This window comes from Mesocricetus auratus, unplaced genomic scaffold, assembly GCF_017639785.1.
Source record: "Mesocricetus auratus isolate SY011 unplaced genomic scaffold, BCM_Maur_2.0 Super-Scaffold_100013, whole genome shotgun sequence".
Classification (NCBI taxonomy): Eukaryota; Metazoa; Chordata; class Mammalia; order Rodentia; family Cricetidae; genus Mesocricetus; species Mesocricetus auratus.
Genome location: NW_024429196.1, coordinates 65,791,600 through 65,818,012, shown reverse-complemented (window position 1 = coordinate 65,818,012; position 26,413 = coordinate 65,791,600). Strand labels below are relative to the sequence as shown.

Below are 26,413 nucleotides of genomic sequence, written 5' to 3'. Positions count from 1 at the left end.
ACACACACACACACACACACACACACACACACACACACACACACACACGGACGGACGGACGGACGGACGGACAGACACGGGGACGGGGTGGGGAGGTAACAAATGTTAACAACGCGCAGGTGTGAGGGGCACAGAAACTCGATGGGGCGGGTTAAAGATCTAGAGTGAGAGTGAAAAGTATGGAGACAGATGATCAATCACTACCAAAGCCTACCAAAGCCCAACACCATGGACCAAATCCTTGACTCGGTGTTGCTACAGGGAGGCGCAGCTACGCGCGAGTTTCCCGCAGCTCTCTTCCGACCCTCAAAAGCCAACCCTTCACTACCGGGAGCGGGGACTGAAATCATCCTTCCAAGATGCATTTGCGCTGCAGAGTTATCACGGAGAAAGCCCGGCTCCGGCTACACGCAGCCCAGGCAGCCGGCTTCCCGCCCTGTCTGCGGAGAGGGCGAGCGCGTTGGCGAAGGCCCGCCCCTCCAGCGCCGCGGGACTCTTTGCTGCGCGCTGCACTGCGGCTGCGCAGGCCGGCGGCGCGCGGAGGGGGCGGGGACGCGGAAGGCGCGGCGGCGGCGGCGGCGGCGGCGGCGGCGGCGTGTGTGAGGCGAGAGCCGGCGGGAGGGCGGGGGACGGCGTCGGGGGGCCGCGGCGGCGCGAGGCCCGCGGGGAGGGGGACGCGATGCTGGAGACCCTGCGCGAGCGGCTGCTGAGCGTGCAGCAGGATTTCACGTCCGGGTGAGTACGCGGTGGGCGACCAAGAGGCCCGCGGGGCTGCCGTCGGGCAGGCGCGTTCTCGCGCCGCGGCGTCGCGCCTCAGTGACAACGAACTTGCCAGCGTCCCGGCGGCGGCCCCGAGTCACCGGTCCCAGCGGGCGGGCTCCGAGAGGCGCGGGCGGGATGCCCTCTTGCCCTGTCGCGGGGCAGCGTTGCTCGCCCGGCCAGGACGGTCACGTGAGGCGCTGTGTTCTCCGCACTGGACGCCCGCGGGCCTACCCCGGGCAGGACCCACCCGGGAGCCGCCTCACCCTCGTTTCATCCCCGACACCCGGCGGATCAGCGCGAGCCTTGACCAGGCTGGCCCGCCTCTTCTGCTGCCTTCTCCCTCTTTGCCCTGGTTTAACGCCCGGATGAAGGAGCTGGGCCAGAGGAACGGAACTGGGTCGAAACTGCTCCTACCCGGAGTTGCCCAAACTTTGGACGCCCCGGGGAACCTTTCGCAATCACCTGGCTCAGGCCTCTGGAGCTTCGGTTAAGCCGGAATGTCAGGGGAAGGGGTCATTAAAGGATCCCCAGGTGAAGACTGGATGCCAGACTGCCTAAGCACTCATGCAGGATTTACCACTGTGCAAGTTTGTCTCTGTTCTGTGACTGTGAGATGTAGCGGTGGTGCTTATTTTATAGTTATTGAGACTATTAGTGACTGTTAAATAGGCAGTAGTCACTGCTTGTGTGTTTTTAGTATTTAATTCATTTACAGCTTTACAAAAAAGTGCCACCTTTATAAAAGGATCTGCCATCGCTTTGGTTTGGTTTTTGTTTGTTTTGAGACAGTGTCTTACACTGTAGCCCAGATTGACCTTGAACTGGTGGGAATACTCCTGCTTCAATGCTGGGATTCCAGGCACCTCCACCATGACCTGACGGTCTGTCATGTGTTTGGAGAGTGATCCTAATGTGAGGGCACCTTAGTCACGATGCGACTTTAATAATTAATTGGAAAAACGTTAACTGATCTCTCATCTCGTGGAACAAAAAATGTGTATACTGTTTGCCTGTTGAATAGTAGCAAACTGGCAAGTATTTGGAAGTCTCCAATGTATATGTGTGATAAGTGTTATTGCATGCTTGCATTTTTTAAACTATAAATTTAGGAAAAGTAACTTCCTTTTTTGAATGTATGCTTAAAAGACTTTGGTGTACTGCTATAATAGCCTGCTTGTAGCATGGCAGAGGCCATGACTAAAGCCCACTTGAATTACCCTTCTGTTTCTACGTCAAGGAATTTTTTTTTGATGGCTTAGCAGTCCCTTTTGGTAATTGCTGGGAGTGTAGATCACATGATTATCTCAGAACCTGTTCTTATGCCTCATACTTGCTTAGAAGGCTTCTTGTTTAGGAATGTGGACTCTGGACTGTACAGCCCAGATCTTCTGAGATCTGGATAGCTTTAAAGGTTTAGAGTTTAGTTAGGGTCAGGAGCTAAGGATGTGTGATTAGGACCCTCTGGAAAGTGATGCCATAGCCTGGGGCAGGTAGAATTAGACATCCTAAGAAAGTTTTGTTCCCAGTGGGTTCTTGTGTCTCAGCTTCCTTTCTTCACAGGTTACTTAGCTGACAGGCCAGCAGACTCTGCATCATTATCCTGTTACCTGGCAGGGAAATAACACTCTTGGAATCATGTGTGTCTTCAGGGAAAAGGCAGCTCTAACCACTGACACTAACTTTGGTCAGGTCCTCAATTTCCTACACATTTTTTTATGGAGGGAACAACAAAACAAAAACCCATCTTTCTAATTCTTCCATATTCTTGCTTGAGTGCTACCTATTCTGTTTTACATACTTGGCCATTTTGGTGTTGGCTAAGAAATTAAACACTACACGTTTCTGTGGTAATAAGCACTGAGGGATTCCTTTGAAAGAGTCATGGTACTCGCTTCTCAAGTCTATCATATTGATCTTGTTCCTGTAGGACCCCTGTAGAGCAAGTGTTCAACATCCAGAGCATCTGCCTTCTAAAACAATTTCACATGTTCTGTGCTCAAGTTTCAGTCAATAGGTTTTCTGTGTTTTATGTGTGCAGTGTTACTCCTCCACAGTTAGCAGGGGCAGTGACTCAGAGTTTCTGCTCACTGTCAGTTTCAGAAAACTCTTGAAGTTGGAGTCTTAACTCCAGGCAGATTACATTTAAAATTTTTTCCATGTGTATGTTTGTGTGTCTCTGTATGAATTTTATGTGTATGCAGGTGTCAGCAGAGGAGAGATGAGAGCATGGGATCCCCTGAACTGGAATGACAGGCAGTAGTGAGCAGCTGTGTGGTTGCTGGAAACCAAACTTGAGTCCTTTGGAAGAACAAGTCCTCTTAACTGCTGAGACATCACCTCACTGACTTCCCTGAAATAGGATTATTTTTATTGTTCTCTTAATAGAATGACACATTAGTGACTAAATCATGTCCAAGGATGTCTTCCATGGCTCTCCTCTAAGCCAGGCAACTGCCATCTTGTGGATGTCATCTATGTCCCAAATGGGAAAGAATGATCCCAGCTGTGTTTATAGGACCCCTCCTCACCTGCTGCTCCCTACCACCTGTTATATTCAGTGCTGCCTTAATTGCACATGGCCTCCAGAGGGGTTAGCTGAGGATAACTAGAGGAGGGGAAGCCCTTACCTCTCCAGCATAAAGGCATTCCTGGTGCGGTCTGTTGGGGGAGATGCACCCACACCCCTGTAAGTAATGCCTCATCTGTGCTCTTTAAGGAAGCTCAGTAAATGCATTGGTTCTCTAAAGTGTACTTTGTAGATAATCATATCTTGGTTTGTCATTGGGACCTGAGGGGGAGGGATAAACATTGCTTATGTCTCCCCCAGAGAAGGAATTTTAGTTACATGAGACCACAATATCCCCATTCAGACTTAAGGGGAAATGCAATGTACAGTCATAATTGTTGTAGGACAAGATAGAGATTGCAGATGGTCTGGAGGAACCCAGGTTGTCCTTAGATTTTTAGCCTCTTTCTTTTTTCAGTACTGGGTTTCTGTTGTGTGAAGAGACACCATGACCACAGCAGCTCGTAATGGAAGACATGTAATTGGGGTGGCTCACTTACAGTTCAGAGGTTTAGTCCTTTATTGTCATGGCAGGAAGCAAGATGATATGCAGGCAGACATGGTGTTGGAACTGAGAGTCCTTGCATCTTGTTCCAAAGGCAACAGGAGGTGAACTGACACTGGGTGTGTCTTGAGCATATATGAGACCTCAAGCCCCACCTCTAAAGTAACACACTTTCTCCAAGGCCACACTTCCCAATAGTGACACCCCCTTTGCAAGATGTTTTCTTACAAACCACCACATTCCACTCCCTGGCCCCCAAAGGCTTGTAGCCATATCATAAAGCAAAAATGCATTCAGTCTAACTTCAAATGTCCCCATAGTCTATAACAGTCTCAAACTTACTTAAAAGTCTAAAGCTCAAAGTCTCAGAGATTCATGTAATCTTTTAACTGTAATCCCCTGTAAAATCAAAATAAAAAAACAGATCACATACTTCCAACATACAGGATATACATTACCATCCCAAAACAGGGAAGAGAACATAGTAAGGAAATACTGGTCCAAAGCAAGACGAACTGGGAAACTCCAAACTCTCTATCTCCATGTCTGATGTCAAAGTACTTTTGAGATTTCTAACTCCTCTCATCTTTGTTGACTGCAACACACTTCTCTCTCTTGGGCTGGTTCCACTCCCTATTAGCAGCTCTCCTGGTCAGGTACCTCATGGCTCTGGCATCTCCAACATCTTGGGTCTCCAAGGCAATCCAGGCTTCACCTTCACAGCTTCACACATGGCCTCTCTAGGCTTCCATGCTGGGACACCTGACACATGCCTGGCCTTAGCAGCTTTCCTTTGTCTTGGAGGCAAATTCCACAGCCCCTTTCTTCTGTCTTTAACTCCAGAACCATGTGGCCAAAGCTGCCAAGTGCTATTGCCTGCTTGCTGGGGCCGGAACATGGCCCCTTGTTCAATTACTTCTTCACCAACTTTCTATTTTTGATGGTTTCCTTCACTCATTAATATTGGCTGTCCTGAAACTGTATCTGTAGACCAGGTTGGCGTTGAACTCAGATCTTTCAATTACATCTTCACCAGCTTTCTGTTTTTAATGATTTTCTTCATTGCCTAAAGTTGACTGTTCTGGAACTTTCTCTGTAGACCCGGTTGGCCTCAAACGCCAAGATCCACCAACCTCTGTTCCCAGTGCTGGGATTAAAGGTGTTTGCCACCACACTGGGCTCTAAACTTTTCTTTAATTCCTTTTCACAAGTTGGAAATTTAGCTGGATGGGATCTTGCCCTGAGGTTACCACTCCCTTATTCTATTTCTTACAAGAGACCGCCACCCCCACCACCCCAAACGTAATGGGTGACAACTGCGAAGCTGGTACGCCTGACACACAAAACAGGGCCAGAGAAAGGAGGTGAGCATGCGAGGTGGCCCAGCATTCTCAAGGTACCGCAAGCCCCAAGGCAGACCAGAGGGACCCAACAGCCTTGGAGGAAAAAAACAGAAGCCTGAGAGGGCACAGTCCTTTAGTGTCACCCACTTAAAAGACAGACCGTCAGCTCCCTTATTCTATTTCTTAGTCTGTTTTTCTCTGTGAACATAAGACTTAGCTCCATTCCATTTCCTGGTGCGCCTTTTCTCCTCAAATATTGCTCAGTTTGCTCCTTTTTGCTGTATATCTTCATTAGAGTTAACACTAGTAACCACACAACAGAGTCTATACTAGACTGTTTTGAGATTTCCTCTTCCAAGGGAATCAATCCAAAACTCAGGCAAACTTTTTGGACAGGACCAAAAAAGCAGCCACATTGCTCACTAAACTACCATAAGAACAATTTCTAGGCAACATATGAAAATTCTCCTCTGAAACCTCTTGAATCAGTCCCCCAGAGTTCAAATAACTCTTACCACCACTGTCTTCCATGCTTCTACTAGTGCTTAAAGCATTCCCTGCTTTCCTAACCCAAACTCCCAAAGTCCAAATTCCTCCAAACCAAAGCAAGGTCAGGACTATTGCAGCAGTACGCTATTCCCTGGTACCAATTTCTGTCTTAGTGTTTCTATTGCTATGAAGAGACACCATAACTACAGCAACTCTTATAAAGGAAAATATTTAATTGGGGTGACTCAGTTGTAGTTCAGAGGTTTAGTCCATTACCATCATAGCAGGAAGCCTAGCAGCATGTAGGCAGACATGGTGCCAGAGAAGGAGCTGAGGGCTCTTACATCTGACCCACAAGCAACAAGAAGTGGTCTAAGACACTGGGTGCAGCTTGAGCATATGAGACCTCAAAGCCTGCCTCCAAAGTGACACATTTCCTCCAACCAGACCATACCTTCTCCAACAAGGCCACACCTCCCAACAGTGTCACTCCCTTTGGGGGCCATTTCCTTTCAAACTGGGACTAGAACACAGTACCTCACACATGCCAGGCAATTGCCTCACTGCTGAGCACCATTCCCAGTCCCTTGTGGTCTTTCCTTTAAGCTTTTATCCATGGTACCAGCACCAGCCCAAACCTAGTGTTATGATTATTATATCATGCTCTTTCCCCCTAGTGGTTAGCAGGTGAACCTAAATGCCTTGGAGCTGGGGGCATTGACTCTGGGCCTTTTTTCCTGAGTTCTGTTTTCATTTGTCTTGGTTCTTAGAGTCATTTTAGGGGGAGAATAGGTTTTTTGTTTTGTGGTTTTGTGTGTGTGTGTGGTGTGTGTGTGTGTGTCTGTGTCTGTGTCTGTGTGTGTCAGTGTGTGTGTACAGGTACATGTACTCCTGTGTAGAGACAATAGTACCAAGTGCCTTTCTCTTTTGCTTTCTACCTTTAATTTTTTTCAGATTTACTTTTGTTCTATGAATATATTTGTCTGCATGTATGTATGTACAAAGTACCCCTTTTCATAGATGCTTTCAAAAGGTTGAGAGGCCCTATGCTCAATTTTGCATAGTATGTACCAAGAAGTGTTTGTAAATTGGGCTAGATCTGGCAGCTACCAAGGTTACAGAAGCAGTTTCTGCCCTTGTGGTAACGAAAAGCAAACGGTAAAGAACTGAATGTTAAAAGACAGTAGTGAGGTCTGGTGAGGTGGCTTAGAGGTTAAAAGCACTGGGTGCTCTTCCAGTGGTCCTGGGTTCAACTCCCAGCAACCGCATGTTGGTTCATAACCACCTATAATGAGATCTGATACCCTCTTCCAGCGTGCAGGAACACATGCAGACAGCACTGTATACAGAATAAATAAATAAATCTTAAAAAAAAGACATAAGTGAGGTACTTTGTGAGCCCAGAGGAACAAGTCCTTGATCTGGGTGCGTTCACTGAAGGCTTGTAACTTGGGCCTTTAAGAGTAAGGCTGGATTGTTATAGGCTTCGGTAAGGTTACTGGAGAAATGGAAGCTGTTAAAGGATTTGTAGCTGGGAGGGATGTTCAGGGCCTAAGAATAGAGAATTTGTCCTGCGCTTGCTTTGTGTCAGGCCCTGTTTTAGGTACTGGGATTATAGCACTGGTCACCTAGACTGTGGCAGTAGCAGGATATCTAGAAGGTTAGAGCTGTTGTAGCTAACAGATTGAGGGATGGGCCTACATGTGTTTTTGTGTTTGGGATTAGAGATGGTGAGCAGAGAAGTTATGCTTGTGTGGACCAGGTAGGAGATGGTGAGTTTTGGCAGACATTTACAAGAAGAACGATGTGGCAGACAGTGGCTGAGCTCATCAGCAGTGAGAAGTGACATGAAAAGGTGTAGAACTTGTGAGTGTTGACTTGTAGTATCTTAGATAAGTGATGGCATTATACCAACACAAAGGAAGAAGAAGAGACGTTAGGGGAAAGGAACAGTTGACAGTGACCTTGTGAAGAAGCCCTTGAGATCTGAGGAGCTCTTGGAAATTGAAGGTACCCTCAGGAGGGGGTTCAGAACTGAAGCAGTGTGTTTGGGATTCATTAGGACAAAGGCGGTTTGAAAATATTTTCCCTTTTCTGAGTCTGTGCCACTTTGGGGTGTGTCTCAGATTGTGGAGTTTAAGGGATCATATACACTTTTAAATGTGATAATTTTTCTTTGAGATGGTACCCTACCCCAGTGTCTGTCTGTCTGTCTGTCTCTCTCTGTCTGTGCCACACACAGATTAAGAGAGGTATGTAAACATAAGAAATTGTATTTAAAGGTGGAATAGAAGAAGGTTGAATATGGTTTAAAGACTTGTGTTTTATGACCAGATATGCTGATTTACAGGTTTTATAGTTTTTCAAAGCAACCATCATCCCTTTTCCTACTACCTGTAGACAAGGTAGGAATTGATGGACATACAAATGAAATGCTGTTCCTTTAGCCCAATGCAGTGGAGCCAGCTAGCAGATCTGTCACTAGTTCATTGAGAAGCTCTATGGTATTCCTCCCTGGCTCAGTAATGTGTGTAGCTTTTTGATCTGTGTGTGGTTTGTGTGTCCATGTTTGTATGGATGTGAATGAGTGCATATGGGGACCAGAGGGTCATGCTAGGGTTTTTATTTTCCTTCCTTCCTTCCTTCCTTCCTTCCTTCCTTCCTTCCTTCCTTCCTTCCTTCCTTCCTTCCTTCTTTCTTTCTTTTTCAAGACAGGGTTTTTCTGTAGCTTTGGAGCCTGTTCTGGAACATGCTCTGTAGATCAGGATGTCCTCAAACTCACAGAGATTTGCCTCTGCCTCCCAAGTGCTGGAATTAAAGGTGTGTACCACCACCACCTTTAAGCACTTTCTACCCTGTTTTGTTTTTTGGAGACAGTGTCTGACTGAGCCTGGAGCTCATCAGTTCCACTAGGCTGGCCGGCCTGTGAGCTCCAGGGATCTGTCTGTCTATCTCCACTTCTGCAGTGCTAGAATTATAGATGCTTCCCCTGCTTTTACATGGATTCTAGGGATCTGAACTTGGGCCCTCAGACTTGTCTTGATGGAGTTTTGATAGGTAAGCCATCTCAGCCCCACTTTTCAACTTTCTTAATAGTGTCTGAAGTTTCTCAGGATATCCCCAGATCATATTAGAAAATTTACTTAGTTCTTGGCAAATCTATGTGGTTGGATATATTACTATAATACTTTTTTTTATATTTGAAGAACTTGGGATTCACCTGGATGAGTATTTCCTTCCCAGTGTCCGTGATCTTAGGGAATATGAAATAACTTTATTAAGTTTACAGCTCAGGATTTGTGTGAAAAATGTAAGTTGTCTCCCATGTGGAAATGCTACACTAAAGTGTTCTTAGGAGAAGACTGATTACCATTTTTCTTAAGAGAAAATTGTGTATATATTCAATTTCATATTTTTGTCTAGAAATAAGTAATTGTTAATAGAGCCAGGTGTAGAGGCACATACCTTTAACCCTAGCACTGGGGAGGAAGAGGCAGGTGGATCTCTAAGTTTGAGGCCAGCCTGGTCTACATAATGACTTCTAGGACAGCCAGAGCTACAGTTAGACCATGTCTTGAAAACAAAAAAATAACTTAAGTAGGAAAGAATAATAGTGGTTGTAAACCCACATCTTTTTCTTTAACTTTTCTTAATTTTTTTGTCCTTTTGCATTTTATTCTAAATTTTGGTGCATTGGTAGTTTTGTTTTGTTTTTGTTTTTTTTGAGAATGTATGATGAGAAAAGAATATTTAAAGACTTCATTGTTAGAAAAAAATTGAGACAGGATCTCAGGCTGGCTTCAAACACTTAATCATCCCACCTTAGCTTCCCTGCTGCTCAGATTCCAGGCCTTTGCTTCCATGTGCTTTAAAAAAATCTTTTAAAATGAAAGTTTCATATACAAAAATAGAACAGTGCTATGAGTCCCCTATATCTGAGTCAACAATCTTCAAGTGTTGGCGTGTTTATCTTTCCCATCATAGTCCTACACTTATCTGCTGCACCTCATGTGGGGCAGTGTAATTAACACTAATTCGTTGGTATTATCAGTTACTCGGTTCATAATCAGATTCTCTTGCTTCTTAGAAATGCCTTTTTACAGCTGATTTATCCAAATCCAGATCAGATAAGTTCCACACATTACATCTGGTTAAAGACCAATGTTTGAAACAGATGGTTATTACAGAGCCACATGGCAAGCTCTTATTGAATCTTACAGCAATTTATTTTCAGTTTTCTGTAATGATCTCCCTTTACCTTTTAACCCAAACTATTTTTTTCTTTTATGGGGAGGCAGGAAAGTTGATATGTTGAATTTAAGAAATTAAATGATACTTTAGAACTCTGTATTTGAAATATCAGTGTTGTATGGAAGATCTTAGCAATACCTTCCATACTCAACTGTAAACGTGGTTCACTGCTGTGTATCATAGTCTCAGGATAGCTCTATCTAAATTGTAACAACTTAATGCCTTTCTGAGATCGTAGTGACAATGGAAGGACATGACTATAAAAACACCCTCCTTGACTTTTACTTGTGGGGTTCTTATTGCTTCTGGGACAACTAGAGCTTCATGGAATTTCATAAACTCAGCTAGAGAGATGTAAACTTATTCTAGTATTAAACAGATTGTTGATTCTTTTGAGCATTGTAATTTTGGGTGTGGGGTGTGGACTGAAGCCCCTGTGGGGTTGAAAATCTTGACTTGTTAATATATATTTTATATTTGTTAATTTATAGGTTGAAGACTTTAAGTGACAAATCAAGAGAAGCAAAAGTAAAAAGCAAACCCAGGTAAGCTCAAGCAAGAACTTTATTTTCATAACTTGAATTTCATGTAACTTTTTGTTTTATAGACTTCAGGTCTGTTGAGTGCGTCTGACTGCAAAATAAGTATTGATTCTTTTAAATATTGTGATGCGTGGAAAGTATGTGATAAACTTGTGAAGTAATTGAAAAGCTGAAGTGTATCAGAGTCAGAAGTCCTAGGTTACTGAAAAGCAAATTAATAATGAAACAGAACTAGATAAATAAGTCCCTGTAGGTGTGTTACATGTTTTACATTTGGGCACTAGAATTGCCATTTTTTAAAAAATATGTGACCAAATTCAGTTTCAACTGGAAACAGTGAACTTCGGTCAAACATATTTATTTTCTTTATCTAATGATATGTGAAAATGTTTATTATATGCTAGAGCCAATTTCTGCATATTGTTACATTTCAGTACATTACTTCTGAAGCAATATACTTTTCCAAAAGCTTAAGTAAAGTATTATTTTTTATGTGCGCATACATGCCTGTATAATTTTATGAACCATGTAGGATTTTTCTCTGCATATATGTCTGCCATGGAGGCAAGCAGAGGGTGTTGAGTGTCCTGGACTGGTGTTACAGATGTTTGTGAGCTGCCATGTGGGTGCTGGGCATTGAACCCAGGCTCTGGAAGAACAGCCAGTGCTTTTAACTGCTGAGCCATCATTCCAGCCCCTCATTAGTGGTTGTAAAATTATTACATGATGGCAGGTTTTTTTTTTAAAGTTAAGTGAATCTGCAGCAGTTCTAATCAGTGTTTCTCTTATTAGGAATGCTCCGTACTTAACAAAGTACTCTGCCGGACTGGAATTACTTAGCAGGTAAATATTTTCCTTAAGAGCAGATTTGTACCTTTAATTTTTATTTAAAAATGCTGTACAGTTTTACAGATAAAACCTTAAAACACCATGATTTCCTGCTAGTGTAAAGACTTCCTTTTTTTTCCTTGAAGGCTTCTGCTTTCACAAGGCCATACAGATCTGGACAGATAATCTCTGCTGTTTTTACTAGTGGATGATTCTGAATTAGACAACTCAGTTTGTTTTTAACTTTTTTTTTAAGACAGGGTCTTATGTAGCCTAGGCTAAAACCATGTTTTATGTAGCGAATGACTACTTTGAACTTTCTGATCTCCTCCCTCCACCTGAGTGCTGTTATTACAGGCATGTGCTACCAAGTCTGGTTTATGTGATGCTAGGGATCAAATGCAGGGCTTTGTGCATTCTAGGAAAGCACTCTGAATCTTTTATCACTTATTCCAACCCATTTTTGTTGACATAATAATAATAATAATAATAATAATAATAATAATAATAATAATAATATGTGGCTCTTCTCAGACATGAAGCAAACGCATAAGCAACAAAAGAAAACACATTGATAAATTGGACATAATCAAAACTGAGCATTGTTTTGTCTCAACACCACCAAGAAAGCTAAACAAAAACCCACAGGAGAAGAAAATATTTGCATATTGTTTGATAGAGTAGCATCCACAGTATATTAAAGAACATATATAACTGAGCAGCAAAAATGTGGTCCAGTGAAGAAACAAAAGATCTGAGTAGTCGTTTCTCATAGTGAAGACAGCACAGATGGCCCCTAAGAACATGGGCAGTGCTCTGTACTATTATTATTATTATTATTATTTGGTTTTATGAGACAGGGTTTCTCTGTATTGTTTTGGAGGCTGTCAGTCCAGCCCGGCCTTGAACTCACAGAGAGGTTTCTTTTTACAGTGATAAATATTTTAGAAGTAGTGTAGTAACTGTGAATGTATTGAAATAACTACCAAATGCGCTTAAAAGTGTGAATTTCATAGTAAGTCAGCTATGCCAGGGATACTATGCAGTAAATATGTGTGTTATGTGATGGGGGATGTCCTTTTGTATATATGCTTCTTTTATTGATTTATGAATAAAATACTGGCTAGCAGACAGGCAGGAAGGATAGGCAGGGCTACCAGACTAGGAGATGAGGAGAATTCTAGGAAAGGTAGGCAGAGGGAGCCTGCCGAAAACAAATGCCATGTAGTGGAGGAAGGAGTAACAGGTCCAGACCCTTCTCCATTAAGACCAGACCATGAGGAAATACTTAGATTAATAGAAATGGGTTAATAATTAAGACAGCTAGCCAATAAGAAGCCCTAGCCAGTAAGAAGCCCTAGCCAATAAGAAGCCCTAGCCATTGGCCAACAGTTTAATAATTAATATAGCATCTGTGTGTCCATTTGGGGTTGAAGCGGTGGGACCAGGCAGGACAAAAGAAACAGCCAGCAACAGCTATGTTGTTAGTGAAGTTCTCTGACATATGAGCTGGTGGGTGTGTACAGTGGTGATAGCTTCTTTTCCTGATCTGCATTCACTTCTTTTCATCAATAGCCTGTGTTTTTAGTTTGTAATTGAACTTTTTTTTTCTGAGTTGCTAAATCTAGAGGGCATCCCCCTCCTTATTTGAGATTACATATGCATGTTTATTTGGTGCTAATTTCCTGCTTGTATTTGTTGTGTGAAAGGTATAAGTGAACCTGAAAGGAAGTATAGTTAAAAACCATCAGTGTACTGTTTATTCATATACAAACACACTTGTTCTAGTGGGACTGGATCTAGGGACCCATGCTAGGCAAGCTCTCTTAACACTGAGGGGTGAGCTCAACCTGTTTCAATCACATTAATTCCTCCATATATGTGGTTGCTCTTGACTGTCTTGGTCTACTGTTTAAATGGCTGGCTCCTAATTAAAAAAAAAAAAATGATGGGAGACCGAAACCAGATGCTGACCTTTTAAATCTACTAAAAGTCTCTTTGGCATGAATATGATGTATTTGCAGTAGTGGCTGCCTCTTTGTCTACACCTTTGTGATCAGAAGCAGTAACTAGTGACTAGAGCACAGATCTTCAATAACCACAAGACGGGTTTATTACCTGCCCGTGCTCTGCACATACTGCTTCACGGAAAAATACATAGCCACAGCTGTTGAACCTGGGAACTATGGGCATAGGTAGCTGCTAAACCTTATAAAACCAGGCGATTTTCCATCCAGACCTTTCCCTACAGTTAGTGAGCATCAGACTGGTTTTATCAGAAAGGTTCTGTAGTGTAAATGGGGTCTAGGTGGGAGACAGACTCCTAGTGCTTCTTACTTTTTCTGTCTTCTCTGTCCTCTAGATCATAGCTTTGTATGTGTGCCTATGGAGGTGAGAGCTTAGCTTCAAGTGTTCTTCCGGTGCCTGCCTCATTATTTTGAGACAGGATAGGTCCCTGGCCTGGAACTTGCCAAATAGGCTAGACCAGCTGACCATTGAGCCTCAGGGATCTGCCTAATTCCATCTATACAGTGCAGGAATTATAAGTGGCCACTACTGTGACTGGCCTCTCTCCAAAGTATCATAGGTTTTTAAGAATCGGTCTCCCAAATTCTTAGAGCTCAAATGCTTTATAAAGTGGCTTGCCATAGTCAGCACAGAAGGTTGCATGTTAATCTGCCTATGGTCTGTCTCTTTCATTAGTTCTGCTTTAATACGTAATGTGTTCAATAGTTATTTGAATGAATTACTACATTATAAGTGTGGGTTTTTTTCCTTTATTTTTCTATTATTGACTTAAATATGAAAGCAAAAATTTTGAATGAACTTATAGCCAGGATTTTTCACTTCAGTAAATTGTGGTAAAGTCATACATGTATTAAAAATGACATCATGGGAACTTTGTGCATGAGATGTATAATGTTTGCTTTGAGGGATTGTCTTCCCTCAAAGCCTGTGAATGTGTCTTGATTATATTGATTATATTGAGGTCAGAAGATATGCCTACCAAGAGTGGTACCATTCCCCTGGCAATGGATCTCTCAGGAATGAACTTTTAAGCATTGTAACTGACAGCTAAGACCCATGAAAGGCTAACTAGTATGTCTTTGTAGTCTTTGTAATGGATTGTCTCCCTGTCTTCAGTAGTGCCCAATAACGTGATAGCCTCCTGGTAGAGAAGATGAATAGTTGGGTGTGGTGGTCTAAATTAGATTGGCCTGTGGGCAGTGGTCTGTGGGGACATTGTCTTGATTATGTAAATTGATGTGGGAAGACACAATCACTGTGGTTGACACTTCCCCTGGCAGGGAATCTTAGATGGTGTAAGTGGAAAAGTAAGCTGGACACCTGTTTATTTATTGCTGTTGGCATTTGACTTTAGATGTAATATGACTAGCTACTTCAATTTACTTTATTCAGATAATAACTTTGAACTATAGTCCTGACTTCTCCAAAATGGTGAACTATAACCTGGAGATGTGAATTAATAAACCCTTTGCCCTGGAAGTTGCTGTTGTCAGGTTTTTTCTCATAGCAGCAAGAAGAGAAATAAGGCGTTGGTGAGTTTGTGTTGTTATTTAGGGCAGCAAAGTGACAAACTCAGTCTGTGCGAGGACGATATACAGCAGTAAGGAGCAAAGCCTGTGTATACTGGGGGAGAGGAGATGGGAAGGGGGATCTGGAGTTTAAATAGCAAGCACTGTTTAGTTTGTTCCTTTCCATTGACTGAGGAAGTGATGGCCAGTCTCTTGTGAAGTCTTGGATTTGAAAGTAGTATGATCATTCCTTTACTTGGCAGACATTTAGCAAGTCCTCTGTGTTAATTACTGAGACAACAAAGTTGGAAAAGTATAATTCATCTTGGCAACTCTGGTACCTAACAGTGCCTGGCATTCAATAAATGCTTGCTGATTTTAATTGATACCTACAGTTAGATGCACCAGAGAAAAACCGTCAAGCTTTCTGTTAGTTGGGAGTGACAGGAGGACTGTGTTGATTATGAAATATTGTACAGTGCTTTTCATTACATGTAGATACTTGTAATGGTCACTGGGATTATCAGATTGGCTTTCCTATCTAAATTCAACAGAAAAGTGTCTCTATAATTATAAAGAGAGGTACTATGAATTCATGAAATACATATGTCTATTTAGGTAATAACTTTGATAGAATTTTAGATTAGATAGAAAAACAGGTTTTTTGTCAATAGCTATCTAGCTAATATGCTCAGAAATTATATTTTTATTTTGAGGGCTTGATGGCTGAATCAGTACTTACTGTGTAAGCCTGGTGACCTGGTTATCAGAACCCATGTAAAAATGGAATGAAAACTAGCTCCCCAAAGTTGCCCTCTGACCTCCATACTTGTACTGTGGCATGTGCACACATTGTGCATGCCCACACACAGCAATAACAATAGTAATAATTAAAGTTGAAATATTTATTTTGACATGATTTCAGCTTTATGAAAATACTACAAAATTAGAGCAAGAATTTTCCCCCAATGTTAGCATTTTGCATAACCAGAGTATGATGACCAAAACAGGAAATTAATGTTGGTAATTATATTACTACCAACCAGTCCATTCAGATTTTATCAGGTACTGATACCCTTTTTTTCTGTGTCTAGGGCCATGCGTATTTAGTCAGTATGCTTCCTCTTTTTCTGTATTGAGTCTCTGTCCCACCAGCCTGCCCCCAAATAATGACACAGAGACTTCTTGTTAATTATGAAAGCTCAGCCTATAGTTTAGGCTTGTTCCTAACTAGCTCTTATAACTTAATTCAACCCATATTTTTATTAATCTACATTCTACCATGTGGTTTTTACCTCTATCCCATCTTGCACCTCCCATTTCCTTTCTGTATCTGACTGACAAATCTACCTTTCTTTTACCCAGGGTCCTCTCTGTCCTGGAGATCCTGCTCATCTTCTTCCTAGCTATTGGCCGTTCCACTTTTTATTACACCAATTCTAGCAATACATTTTCATACAGTGTACAAATATCCCACAATACCTTTCTTTTAGTCTGGAATAGGCAATGAGGTTCAAAACCTTGATGCTGTTGAAACCAGTTAGTTATATTGCAAACTGTCCATCTCCTCTTTCCTAATGCCTTCTCATCAGAAATAGCAAAGTAGCTTTGTGTTCCAGTGATCATGGTATGAGGCAGACTATGTGGATGTCTTATTGTGGTTGATATTAGTCTTGGTCAATTGGAAAAGGATGTGCCTGGTTTCTTTTGTCTGTTTTTCTCCAGGCTAGTGACCATTCTGTGCTGGGAACTTTTAAGATTATGTGGATGCCCTGTTTCTCTTCAGTTTCATACCCATTGGGAGTCTTTCTTGACATGATTTCTTTAAAGTCACTAATTGTTTTTCTACTGTAAAGAAAAGTTTTTCTGGACTGGAGAGATGATTCATCGGTTAAGAGCACTTGTTCTTCCACAGGACCCAGGTTGAATTCTTAGAATCCACATGGCAGCTCACATCTGTCTGTGACTCTAGTCCCAGAAGAGTCAGTGCCCTCCTGTAGTTGAAATTTCTGTTCTACCCAGTCCCGCTGCCATTTAGTCCCAAATAAACACCCAGAGGCTTATATTAATTTTAAGCTGTTTGGCCTATTTCTCAGGCTTATTGGCTAGCTCTGTGTTAATTATTAAACCATTTCCATTAACCTGTGTATCTCCATATCGTCTTGACTTACCAGTGATGCCTGGGCTTCTTGCTTCCTCAGCAGCTACATGGCATCTCCCTGACTGCCTACTGCCTTTCTCTATCCCTGTTTGGATTTCCTGACTGGTTAAATCCTGCCTGTTCATTGGCTGAAATAATTTTATTCACCAACCAATAAGACAAACATGTATTCACAGCATACAGAAGTACATCCCCCATCACTTCTCTGTCCTCCTTGGGAACCAGGCACATATTTGGTGCACAGACATATATTCAGGCTAAGCACTCACAGATAAGATAATATAATTTTGAAGTTTTTATAATCTAGGGGTGGTGTTTTCCAAACCTGTAATTCCAGTCCTTGGGATGCAGAGGCAGGGAAATTACTAGGTATTTGAGGCCAGCTTGATCTATATAACAAGCCCTGTGCTAGCCAGTTCTACATACTGAGACCTTTCTCAAAAAAGAACATTTTTTTTCTCTTTTCCATTAAACACAACAATTCAGCTGTTTGTGTGATTAGGGTCTCTGTTTTATTTTTTTTTCTTTCAGGTTGCCTTCTATGCTCTTGTGACATATGGCATTATTTTTTGGTTCTTTTCTCCAGCGTCAGTATATTATAAACTTACTTAGATGTTTTCCTTTCAATATCTGTTTACATTTTCAGTTATCTTTTGTGTTTTAGGTATGAGGATACGTGGGCTGCACTTCACAGAAGAGCGAAGGAATGTGCAGATGCTGGAGAGGTAGTTTGCTGATCTTCCTTCCCCATTGGCAGATTTCCCCTTTTCAACCCTAAAGTCAGGCCCAGGCCGAAGTAAAAGGCTTGGCTGGCTGGCTGCTTGGCTGCTTGGCTGGTTGGTTGATTGGTTGGTTTTGCAATATTGAAAGGAGAGGCTGGACCCACATGCATCACTGAGTTCTGGGTGCTATGAATCACTGAAGAATCATTACTCATAATGGGTGTAAAAATGGTAAACATGCAAAGGCTGATAGGAAGGCACACGTGATTTTTCTGTTGTAAAACCCATGTAAAACCCATGTATAATGAATTCGGTAACATGCACTAAGCCTTTAAGAATTAAGGGACTCCCAAAGGGAACAAGGAAGAGGAGCTGAAGTCACCATGGTTGTAAACAAAGCAGGAAGCTGGAGCCCGTTAGTGGTGTGCTGACTCCGGGACACTTAAACATACGTGCTCTTTAACCTTGGAAATGGCTACACTCCAGGGTGAATGGTTAAAGTACAGTTGAAACGGAAATCTGACAAGCTGTCTGGACCTCTGCACGCTAACTGTAAGTTTATATTGAGATGTGCTGGTCTGTGTTGCAGCTAGTGGACAGCGAGGTGGTCATGCTCTCTGCCCACTGGGAGAAGAAGAGGACCAGCCTGTGTGAGCTGCAGGAGCAGCTGCAGCAGCTGCCAGCTCTCCTCCAGGACTTGGAGTCTTTGATGGCAAGCCTGGGTAAGTGTGATTGTGTGAATGAACACAGTTTTAATAGGATTTGATGTTGTTTCAAAGCTTTCTAGGAATTCATCAAATTCCTAGCTAACACTTTAAAAATAATAGTACATTCTCATTGTCATTGTTTGATTATACAAAAAATATATAGAAGTTCATTTGTAAAATTTAACCACCAGTGTTTTCTGCCTCCAGTCAGCTAATGAAACAATTTTAGTTTTCTTGGTCTTTGTGTGTGCCCACATTTTTATATGCATGTAGGTGTTTATACACATGGAGGACAGGGGACAACCAGGAATGCTGTTTCTTGGGAGCCATTGGGTGTTTTGTTTTATTTTTGAGACAGGGTTATGAGGTAGTGGTGGCACACACCTTTAATTCCAGGACCCGGGATGCATAGGCAGGCCATCTTGGTCTACAGTTTTGTTCCAGGACAGCCAGGGCTACACAGAGAAACCCTGCTTCAAAAGCCAAAACAAAACAAAACCCAAAAATACCCCCCCTCCCCGTAAAAGGAAAAAGAGACAGTATCTCTCATTGTGATGTGGGGTTCACTCATGAGGCCAGCCAGTGGGCCCCAGGGATCTGCCTGTCGCTGCCTCCTCAGTGTTGTTATTAGAGCAAGCTACCATGTTTGGCTGTGTGTGTGTGTGTGTGTGTGTGTGTGTGTGTATGTATGTACATGTATACACACACACACACACAGAGTGAATGACTGTGAGATAGCATCTTGTCACCCAGAATATGCTCAAAGAAAGATGTTTTGAAATTGGGAGACTTTTGTTTAAATACTCAATTTCATAGGATCGGCACTGATACCTTAATGGAAGCTTTATGAAGTTGGATTTTTGGATTTTACGGAGTAGCTTTTAAAAACTGTCAGTGTTATTAATGTACTTTAGAAATTAACATTCAGTGAGCTTGTGCATCATTCATAGATTCTAGAAGTGCTTGGTGTTTCAAATGATAATTCACACACTATTGAATTTCCTTTTTTTTTTTTTTTTTTTGGTTTTTCTAGACAGGGTTTCTCTGTGTAGCTTTGGAGCCCATCCTGTCACTGGCTCTGTAGACCAGGCTAGCCTCTAACTCACAGAGATCCACCTGCCTCTGCTTCCTCAGTGCTGGGATTAAAGGCGTGTGCCACCACCTTCTGGCTTTGAATTTCCTTTTTGATAACTTCAAAATATTATATGTCCTGACATAACCTAGATACTTGGACATAATCTCACAAAGCTTAACTAGTTAAACAATAATAAGAAATAAAAGCAACTTAGAAGAAAATAGTAACTGACCTTAACTTTGATTTTCTTTTTGATTGTGTGAGTCCGTCTGCCCTCCCGTGCCTATGTCCATGAGTTTGAGCATGGGTATACATGCTGTGGTGTGCATATAGAGACCAGAGTTTGAGAGTGGGTACACATGCTGTGGTGTGCATATAGAGACCAGAGTTTGAGAGTGGGTACACATGCTGTGGTGTGCATATAGAGACCAGAGTTTGAGTGTGGGTACACATGCTGTGGTGTGCATATAGAGACCAGAGTTTGAGTGTGGGTACACATGCTGTGGTGTGCATATAGAGACCAGAGTTTGAGAGTGGGTACACATGCTGTGGTGTGCATATAGAGACCAGAGTTTGAGAGTGGGTACACATGCTGTGGTGTGCATATAGAGACCAGAGTTTGAGTGTGGGTACACGTGCTGGGGTGTGCATATGGAGACTAGAGTTTGAGTGTGGGTACACGTGCTGGGGTGTGCATATGGAGACCAGAGTTTGAGTGTGGGTACACATGCTGTGGTGTGCATATAGAGACCAGAGTTTGAGTGTGGGTACACGTGCTGGGGTGTGCATATGGAGATCAGAGTTTGAGTGTGGGTACACGTGCTGGGGTGTGCATATGGAGACTAGAGTTTGAGTGTGGGTACACGTGCTGTGGTGTGCATATGGAGACCAGAGTTTGAGTGTGGGTACACATGCTGGGGTGTGCATATAGAGACCAGAGTTTGAGTGTGGGTACACGTGCTGTGGTGTGCATATGGAGACTAGAGTTTGAGTCTGGGTACACGTGCTGTGGTGTGCATATGGAGACCAGAGTTTGAGTGTGGGTATACATGCTGGGGTGTGCATATGGAGACCAGAGTTTGAGTGTGGGTACACGTGCTGTGGTGTGCATATAGAGACTAGAGTTTGAGTGTGGGTACACGTGCTGTGGTGTGCATATGGAGACCAGAGTTTGAGTGTGGGTACACGTGCTGTGGTGTGCATATAGAGACTAGAGTTTGAGTGTGGGTACACGTGCTGGGGTGTGCATATGGAGACTAGAGTTTGAGTGTGGGTACACATGCTGGGGTGTGCATATGGAGACCAGAGTTTGAGTGTGGGTACACGTGCTGGGGTGTGCATATGGAGACCAGAGTTTGAGTGTGGGTACACATGCTGGGGTGTGCATATGGAGACCAGAGTTTGAGTGTGGGTACACATGCTGGGGTGTGCATATGGAGACCAGAGTTTGAGTGTGGGTACACATGCTGGGGTGTGCATATGGAGACCAGAGTTTGAGTGTGGGTACACGTGCTGGGGTGTGCATATGGAGACTAGAGTTTGAGTGTGGGTACACGTGCTGGGGTGTGCATATGGAGACTAGAGTTTGAGTGTGGGTACACATGCTGGGGTGTGCATATGGAGACCAGAGGCCCGTCTTGAGCATCACTCCTCATTTTCCTCCATCCCTGGTGTATGTGTCAAACTAGCTGACTGTGAGACTCAGGTGATTCTTGCTCTCTGCTGTTCATTCCCCTGCAGCAGTGCTGGGTTACAGCTGTGGACTAGTGAAGTGGGTTTGGCTTATTAAAATTGGTTCCGGATATCAGAACCTGGGTCTCCACTCTTTCAGAGAAAGCTCTTATCCAGTGAGCCTTCTTCTCAGCCCAGCCTTGACTTTCTTTTTTTTCATAGCTCTGTTGGATATAACACTTTATCCACTCACTCTTTCCCTTTTCCAGTCTTCTTACATCTTTTGGTCTTCCCTTGTTTCCTGGATGGTCTGCCTTGTAAGTGTAAGGAATTTGTATTATGTGAGCAATTTAAGATCTTTGATGATGCTTTTAGCTGTGCTATCCTGCAGCTTAATAAAATGGAGTATTGGAAACTTAGTCCCTCAGGAATTGTTAAGTAGCAAAGGCTAATCCATTCGTATTGATTTTTTTTAATGGGATGTGGTCCATCTACCTTACAAATGCCTGTTTAAATTGATATTTACTGGTAAGACTGCAATTTAGGAAATAAATGATAAAAGTATGCTGGAAAGTCAAAAACAGTAAATGTGAACTCTCTGCTCTGAAATTCTTTCTCTGGAGGTTTCTCAAATGCTCCTTGCTTTAGTCTCTGTCTGCAAATGAGGGGTTCTACATCTATAGATTCAGCCAAGCGCATATAGGAAATACTCATTTAAAATTGTTCATATTAAACACATATACAGGTTTGCTTTTTCAATCTTGCCATTTCCTAAACAATATACAGTACAGGTATTCACAGTGCTTTCTACATTGTATTAGGTATTTTAAATAATAGAGAACTTATTTAATGCATATGAAATGATGAGTAAGTTGTATGCAAATAATGTGCCATTTTATGTAAGGGACTTGAGCATTCAAAGATTTGGATAGCCATGGGGCTCAGTTGGGAAAGTGCTTATCTAACATGCAGGAAGCCCTGGGTTTGACCCACAGTATAGCATACATAACAATGGTGGAGCATGCTATATAATCCTAGCACATGGGAGGGAAAGGCAGGAGGATCAGAAGTTCACACTCATCCTCTGCTACATAGCACATTCAAGGCTGGTCTATGTTACATGAGACTCTTTAAAAAGATTTTGCATTGAAAAATGCTTGAAAGGATGAAACAGTTCTTCTTAGGTGAAATAGCCACCATGCACTCTTTAAAAAAAAAACAAAAAACTAGGAACCATGAGTTTGAAAATACTGTATTGCCATTACTAAGAATGGTGTTTCATACCTATAATCCCAGTACTTGGGAGGCTGAAGTAGAAGGAGGGCCTTGAGTTGTAGGCAGCTGGGACAAAAGGTGAATTTGAGTTTCAGTTCCATGTGATTTAGTGAAAAAAATACTGAATGTATTGAGTTCTCTCGAATTTCCACTAGAGGGCATTCTAATCCTGTTCTTTGATCAAATTTCAACTGGCAAGGTCTTCGTGTTTTCTCTAGTACTTACTTTTGTGTGATTTGTTTTAGAAGATTGTTCCTTTCTCTACAAGAGAATATTCTACGAATCCTTGGATAAGTAACAACCATATATTGAGTTTCTGTGTTGCTTTTTATAGGTTCTAGCCTGATATGTTACTGTTGCTTTCTCTCTACAGAATGTGAAGACATCTAGCAGGGGCTTTCATAGCTGTATTTCACAAACTAGATCATCTTGTCCAAGTTACTTTCCAAAATTAGTACCAGCACAAGGTACACCAAGTCTCTCTACACCTTTTTAGTCTACTACAAGCATCTTATTTGTTCCATAATGGCTTTTACAAGTTAATGTACCTTTTAAAAATTCCTTATTAACATATCGTTATTACCTTATTGCCTCAGTACATAAACGTGTGGCACAAGCATTTGAAGAGTCTTCCATCTTTTAGTGCCTGGCCTCTATGACCTGTGGGTTTGCAGAAGATATCTTTGTTCTCAGAGGCTAATTATTTTGGTTAGAAACTTGTGAAATGTGAAATAATCTCAGTATGCTACTTCACTCTTCTTGTATCACTGCTGTACTACAGGTTATATCTACTTGAAACAAACTGCACAAAATAAAAAATCCAAGCTGAGTTGCTCTCAGTCTGGGATGATCTTCTTACCAAGATCTGTGGAACTCTTTCTTGCACAGCTGTCAGGCATTCCCAAATGGCTTTCACAGTAAAATTCCCCATCTTCTCTACAGTCACTTACAGAGACATGCTGTTATAGTGAGCAAATAGTGAGGCTTGAGTTCCTTGCAAGGATGAATTTGGGTCTATGGAGGCTTGCCAGTGTTTTATGTACATGTATTCTAAGTTAGTTATAACTTTACTTATCTGTGAAGTTGGCTTTGTAACAATAAATGAGCAGTTGTGTCAGGGTAGTTAAATTTCTACCAATTTAAGATGAGTATTTGGAATATATATTGTATATATACTTATGATAATTTAATTCAAAAGGTTAAAACTTAATATATTTTTCTTATAGTTTATTACTAATTGCAAGTTTGTTAAGAATTGAAATACAGAGTTGGGTATGGTGGCACCTGCTTGTAATTCTAGCACTTGAGAGGTAGAGGCAGAAGGATCAGGCATTCACGATCATCCTGGACTGCTTAGTGAATACAAAGCCAGGCTGGGCAGCGCGGACTACCTCAATAAACCAAACAAAATGAAGGCTTGAAATGGGAAATCCCCATTGCTTTTTCTGCTTCAATTTAGGATCATTTGGCCAAATTTGTTATGACTAGAAAAGCAGCATGATGTTGCTTAATGTTTCCTAAGTCCTCTGTTCATGTTTAAGTTGTTCTTTTACAAAATTTGGCATACGTTCTTAATATTAGATGAATATGGATCATAGACTGTTTCCCAATTATTTTACATTGTAGAATAATAGAATTATCAGAACTTTATTGACTTCATCACACTTGTTATGTAGGTATTAGGCTAACATACAAAGGGGTCAGTATTGTAGGCAGAGTTTTCCTGTGCTGGCAGCCGCTCTCAAATAACCACTCAGAGTCTTCATATTAATTTTAAATGCTCAGTCAATTGCTCAGACTTGTTACTATCTAGCTTTTACATTTAAATTTACCCATATTTCTTATCTATGCTTCGCCACGTAGGTTGGTACCTTTTCTGAGTACAGCATGCCCATCTTTCTTCTCTCTGTGTCTGCTGGAGATACTCCAGACTCTGCCCTCCTTCTTCCCAGCATTCTCTCTGTGTGAGGCTGTCTCGCCCAATCTCTTCCTGCCCAGCTACTGATTAATCAGCTTTTTATTAACAATGAGAGCTGTACATATTTACAGTGTGCAAAGACTGTTCCACAACACCTCCCCATCTTGTGAAATGTTGTATGTACTTGTTTTCCCACCCTTGGAATTTCCTGAGATTTGGCTTTCGTATCCTCTTTCAAGCCAATTTAGAATTAGCCTATCACATTAGATTGAGATAGAGCTTCCTCTAATGGGATTAGAATGAGTCACCACCAGTGTGGCACACTTTTTACAAAAAGAAATTGCCTTGCAAGGTTACTTTCACTTGTTGATGTTTCTTTGTGTGACACCAAGAATATTCTTTTGTACTAGTTGTAGAAATTATGATTAATACAACATTTTGCCTTTTCCATTTGTAACTTTAAAAAAAATCATAGCTATAATTATTCATTGATTAGAGTTTAGATTTTTGAAGCTTGTTTTTGGTGGCTTTATATTGCCCTTGATAGAGTCAAACTGTTATGAACAGTGATATTATCAACCTTTCTCCAAGTCTCCTGTTGTCTGCAGTGATACACCAGCACGAAGAAAGACAGCTGCTGGTGGTGGAGCACTCTGGAGCCAGAGGCAGAGGCAGATGGACCTCGGAGTGTAAGGCCAGCCTTGTCTGTAGAGGCTGCATAGAGAAACCCTGTCTCAAAAAAAAAAAGGAAGGAAGGAAGAAAGAAAGAAGGGCCGAACCTAGTCTCTAAGCAGAACTGTGAAGCTGTTTGTCATCGCATTTGCTCGCTGTAGCAAAGTTTGTTTCTGCTTACATCTGTAAACCTTTGACCCTGCCAAATAAAAAAGGATTATTTTTATAAGCTTAGATGTTTAGAAGAGACAAAATGTAGGCATTAGAAAATGTGGTTGTTTCTGGTTAATAGATCCTTGACTTAAAGATCAATTAAAAACCAGCCAGGCGGTGGTGGCGCATGCCTTTAATCCCAGCACTCGGGAGGCAGAGGCAGGCGGATCTCTGTGAGTTCGAGGCCAGGCTGGACCGACAGCCTCCAAAACAATACAGAGAAACCCTGTCTCGTAAAAACAAAAACAAAAAAACCCAGAAAAAATTTGCATCTTAACCAAATTTGCAAATTGAAATTTGAGGAATTTACCTCTAATCTAGATGCTCTGAAAAGTAGCATCTAGATTAGAAAGTCTATGAAAATCTAGCAGATAAATGGAGGAATATGTTGTGCTTAAATAGTGAGTCTGAGTCATCAGATTGTACAACTAGCCCTGCTCTGCCTCCATCTTGGAGGGAAGCTGGTTAATACTCCGGTCCCTGAAACATCCCATCCTTTGGGGAAGGGTTTTTAAGCTCAGGAAGTAACAACTCAAAGGCTTTGTGAAGTGCCCAAAACTGACTGATGCGTTAGTCTTTTCCCTCCTCAAGTGTGTATAAGCAGTAAGGCCCAGTGACTGACACTTTCAGAGCAGCCATGTCTTTGCAGAGATGGAACCCAACTGAGCTGTCCAGAGGAACCAGACAAGCTGTCTGAAAAAGATGCTGTCTCGCCTGTTGCTGCCTTCAAGCTGCAGTGTGCCCAGGGTTCCAGCTTTGTGAGCTCCAACTCGTGCTGGCATGGGCTTTGATGATGCAGCTGCCTTTGAGACATTTCTGCTCCTGTTAGTAGCCCCTCAACCCATACTCCTACGAGTAACCCCAGTAAAACTTATTGGTTCACCAATGTTTGGTGGTATCCTTACTTTTAGCCTGTCATTGGTTTCCTCTCTGGGTTGAGTAGACATTTGTTCATGTCTCCCCAGCAATAGTGTGACACAGTAGCATTGAAAAGACAACTAAGAGTCATTTAAAGTGAGTAATTTTGTTGATCTGTAATAGTCAAAATGTAAACAAAATCAATTGATCAAATAAATCAAAGTGACATTAACATTTCCATTTTTTTTGTCTCAAAAACTCATATTCCTATAAATTATACTCCAGGCTATGTTCTTAAACTTAATATTTCTATGGGGTT

At 42.0% G+C, this 26,413-nt stretch overlaps 1 protein-coding gene across 2 annotated transcripts in view; it reads left to right on the top strand.

Annotated features, from left to right (window-relative positions):
• Nucleotides 1–623: 623 nt before the first annotated feature.
• Nucleotides 624–26,413, top strand: part of Dtnbp1 (dystrobrevin binding protein 1) — an 85,596-nt gene continuing 59,806 nt past the window's right edge. For both annotated transcript variants that reach the window (XM_005066340.3, XM_013110612.2), the window contains exons 1-5: nucleotides 624–735; nucleotides 10,408–10,461; nucleotides 11,251–11,301; nucleotides 17,648–17,708; nucleotides 18,295–18,427. In XM_005066340.3, the coding sequence (XP_005066397.1) occupies nucleotides 680–735; nucleotides 10,408–10,461; nucleotides 11,251–11,301; nucleotides 17,648–17,708; nucleotides 18,295–18,427 (355 nt within the window). In that variant the 5' untranslated portion in view covers nucleotides 624–679. The remainder of the gene's footprint in view (nucleotides 736–10,407; nucleotides 10,462–11,250; nucleotides 11,302–17,647; nucleotides 17,709–18,294; nucleotides 18,428–26,413) is intronic.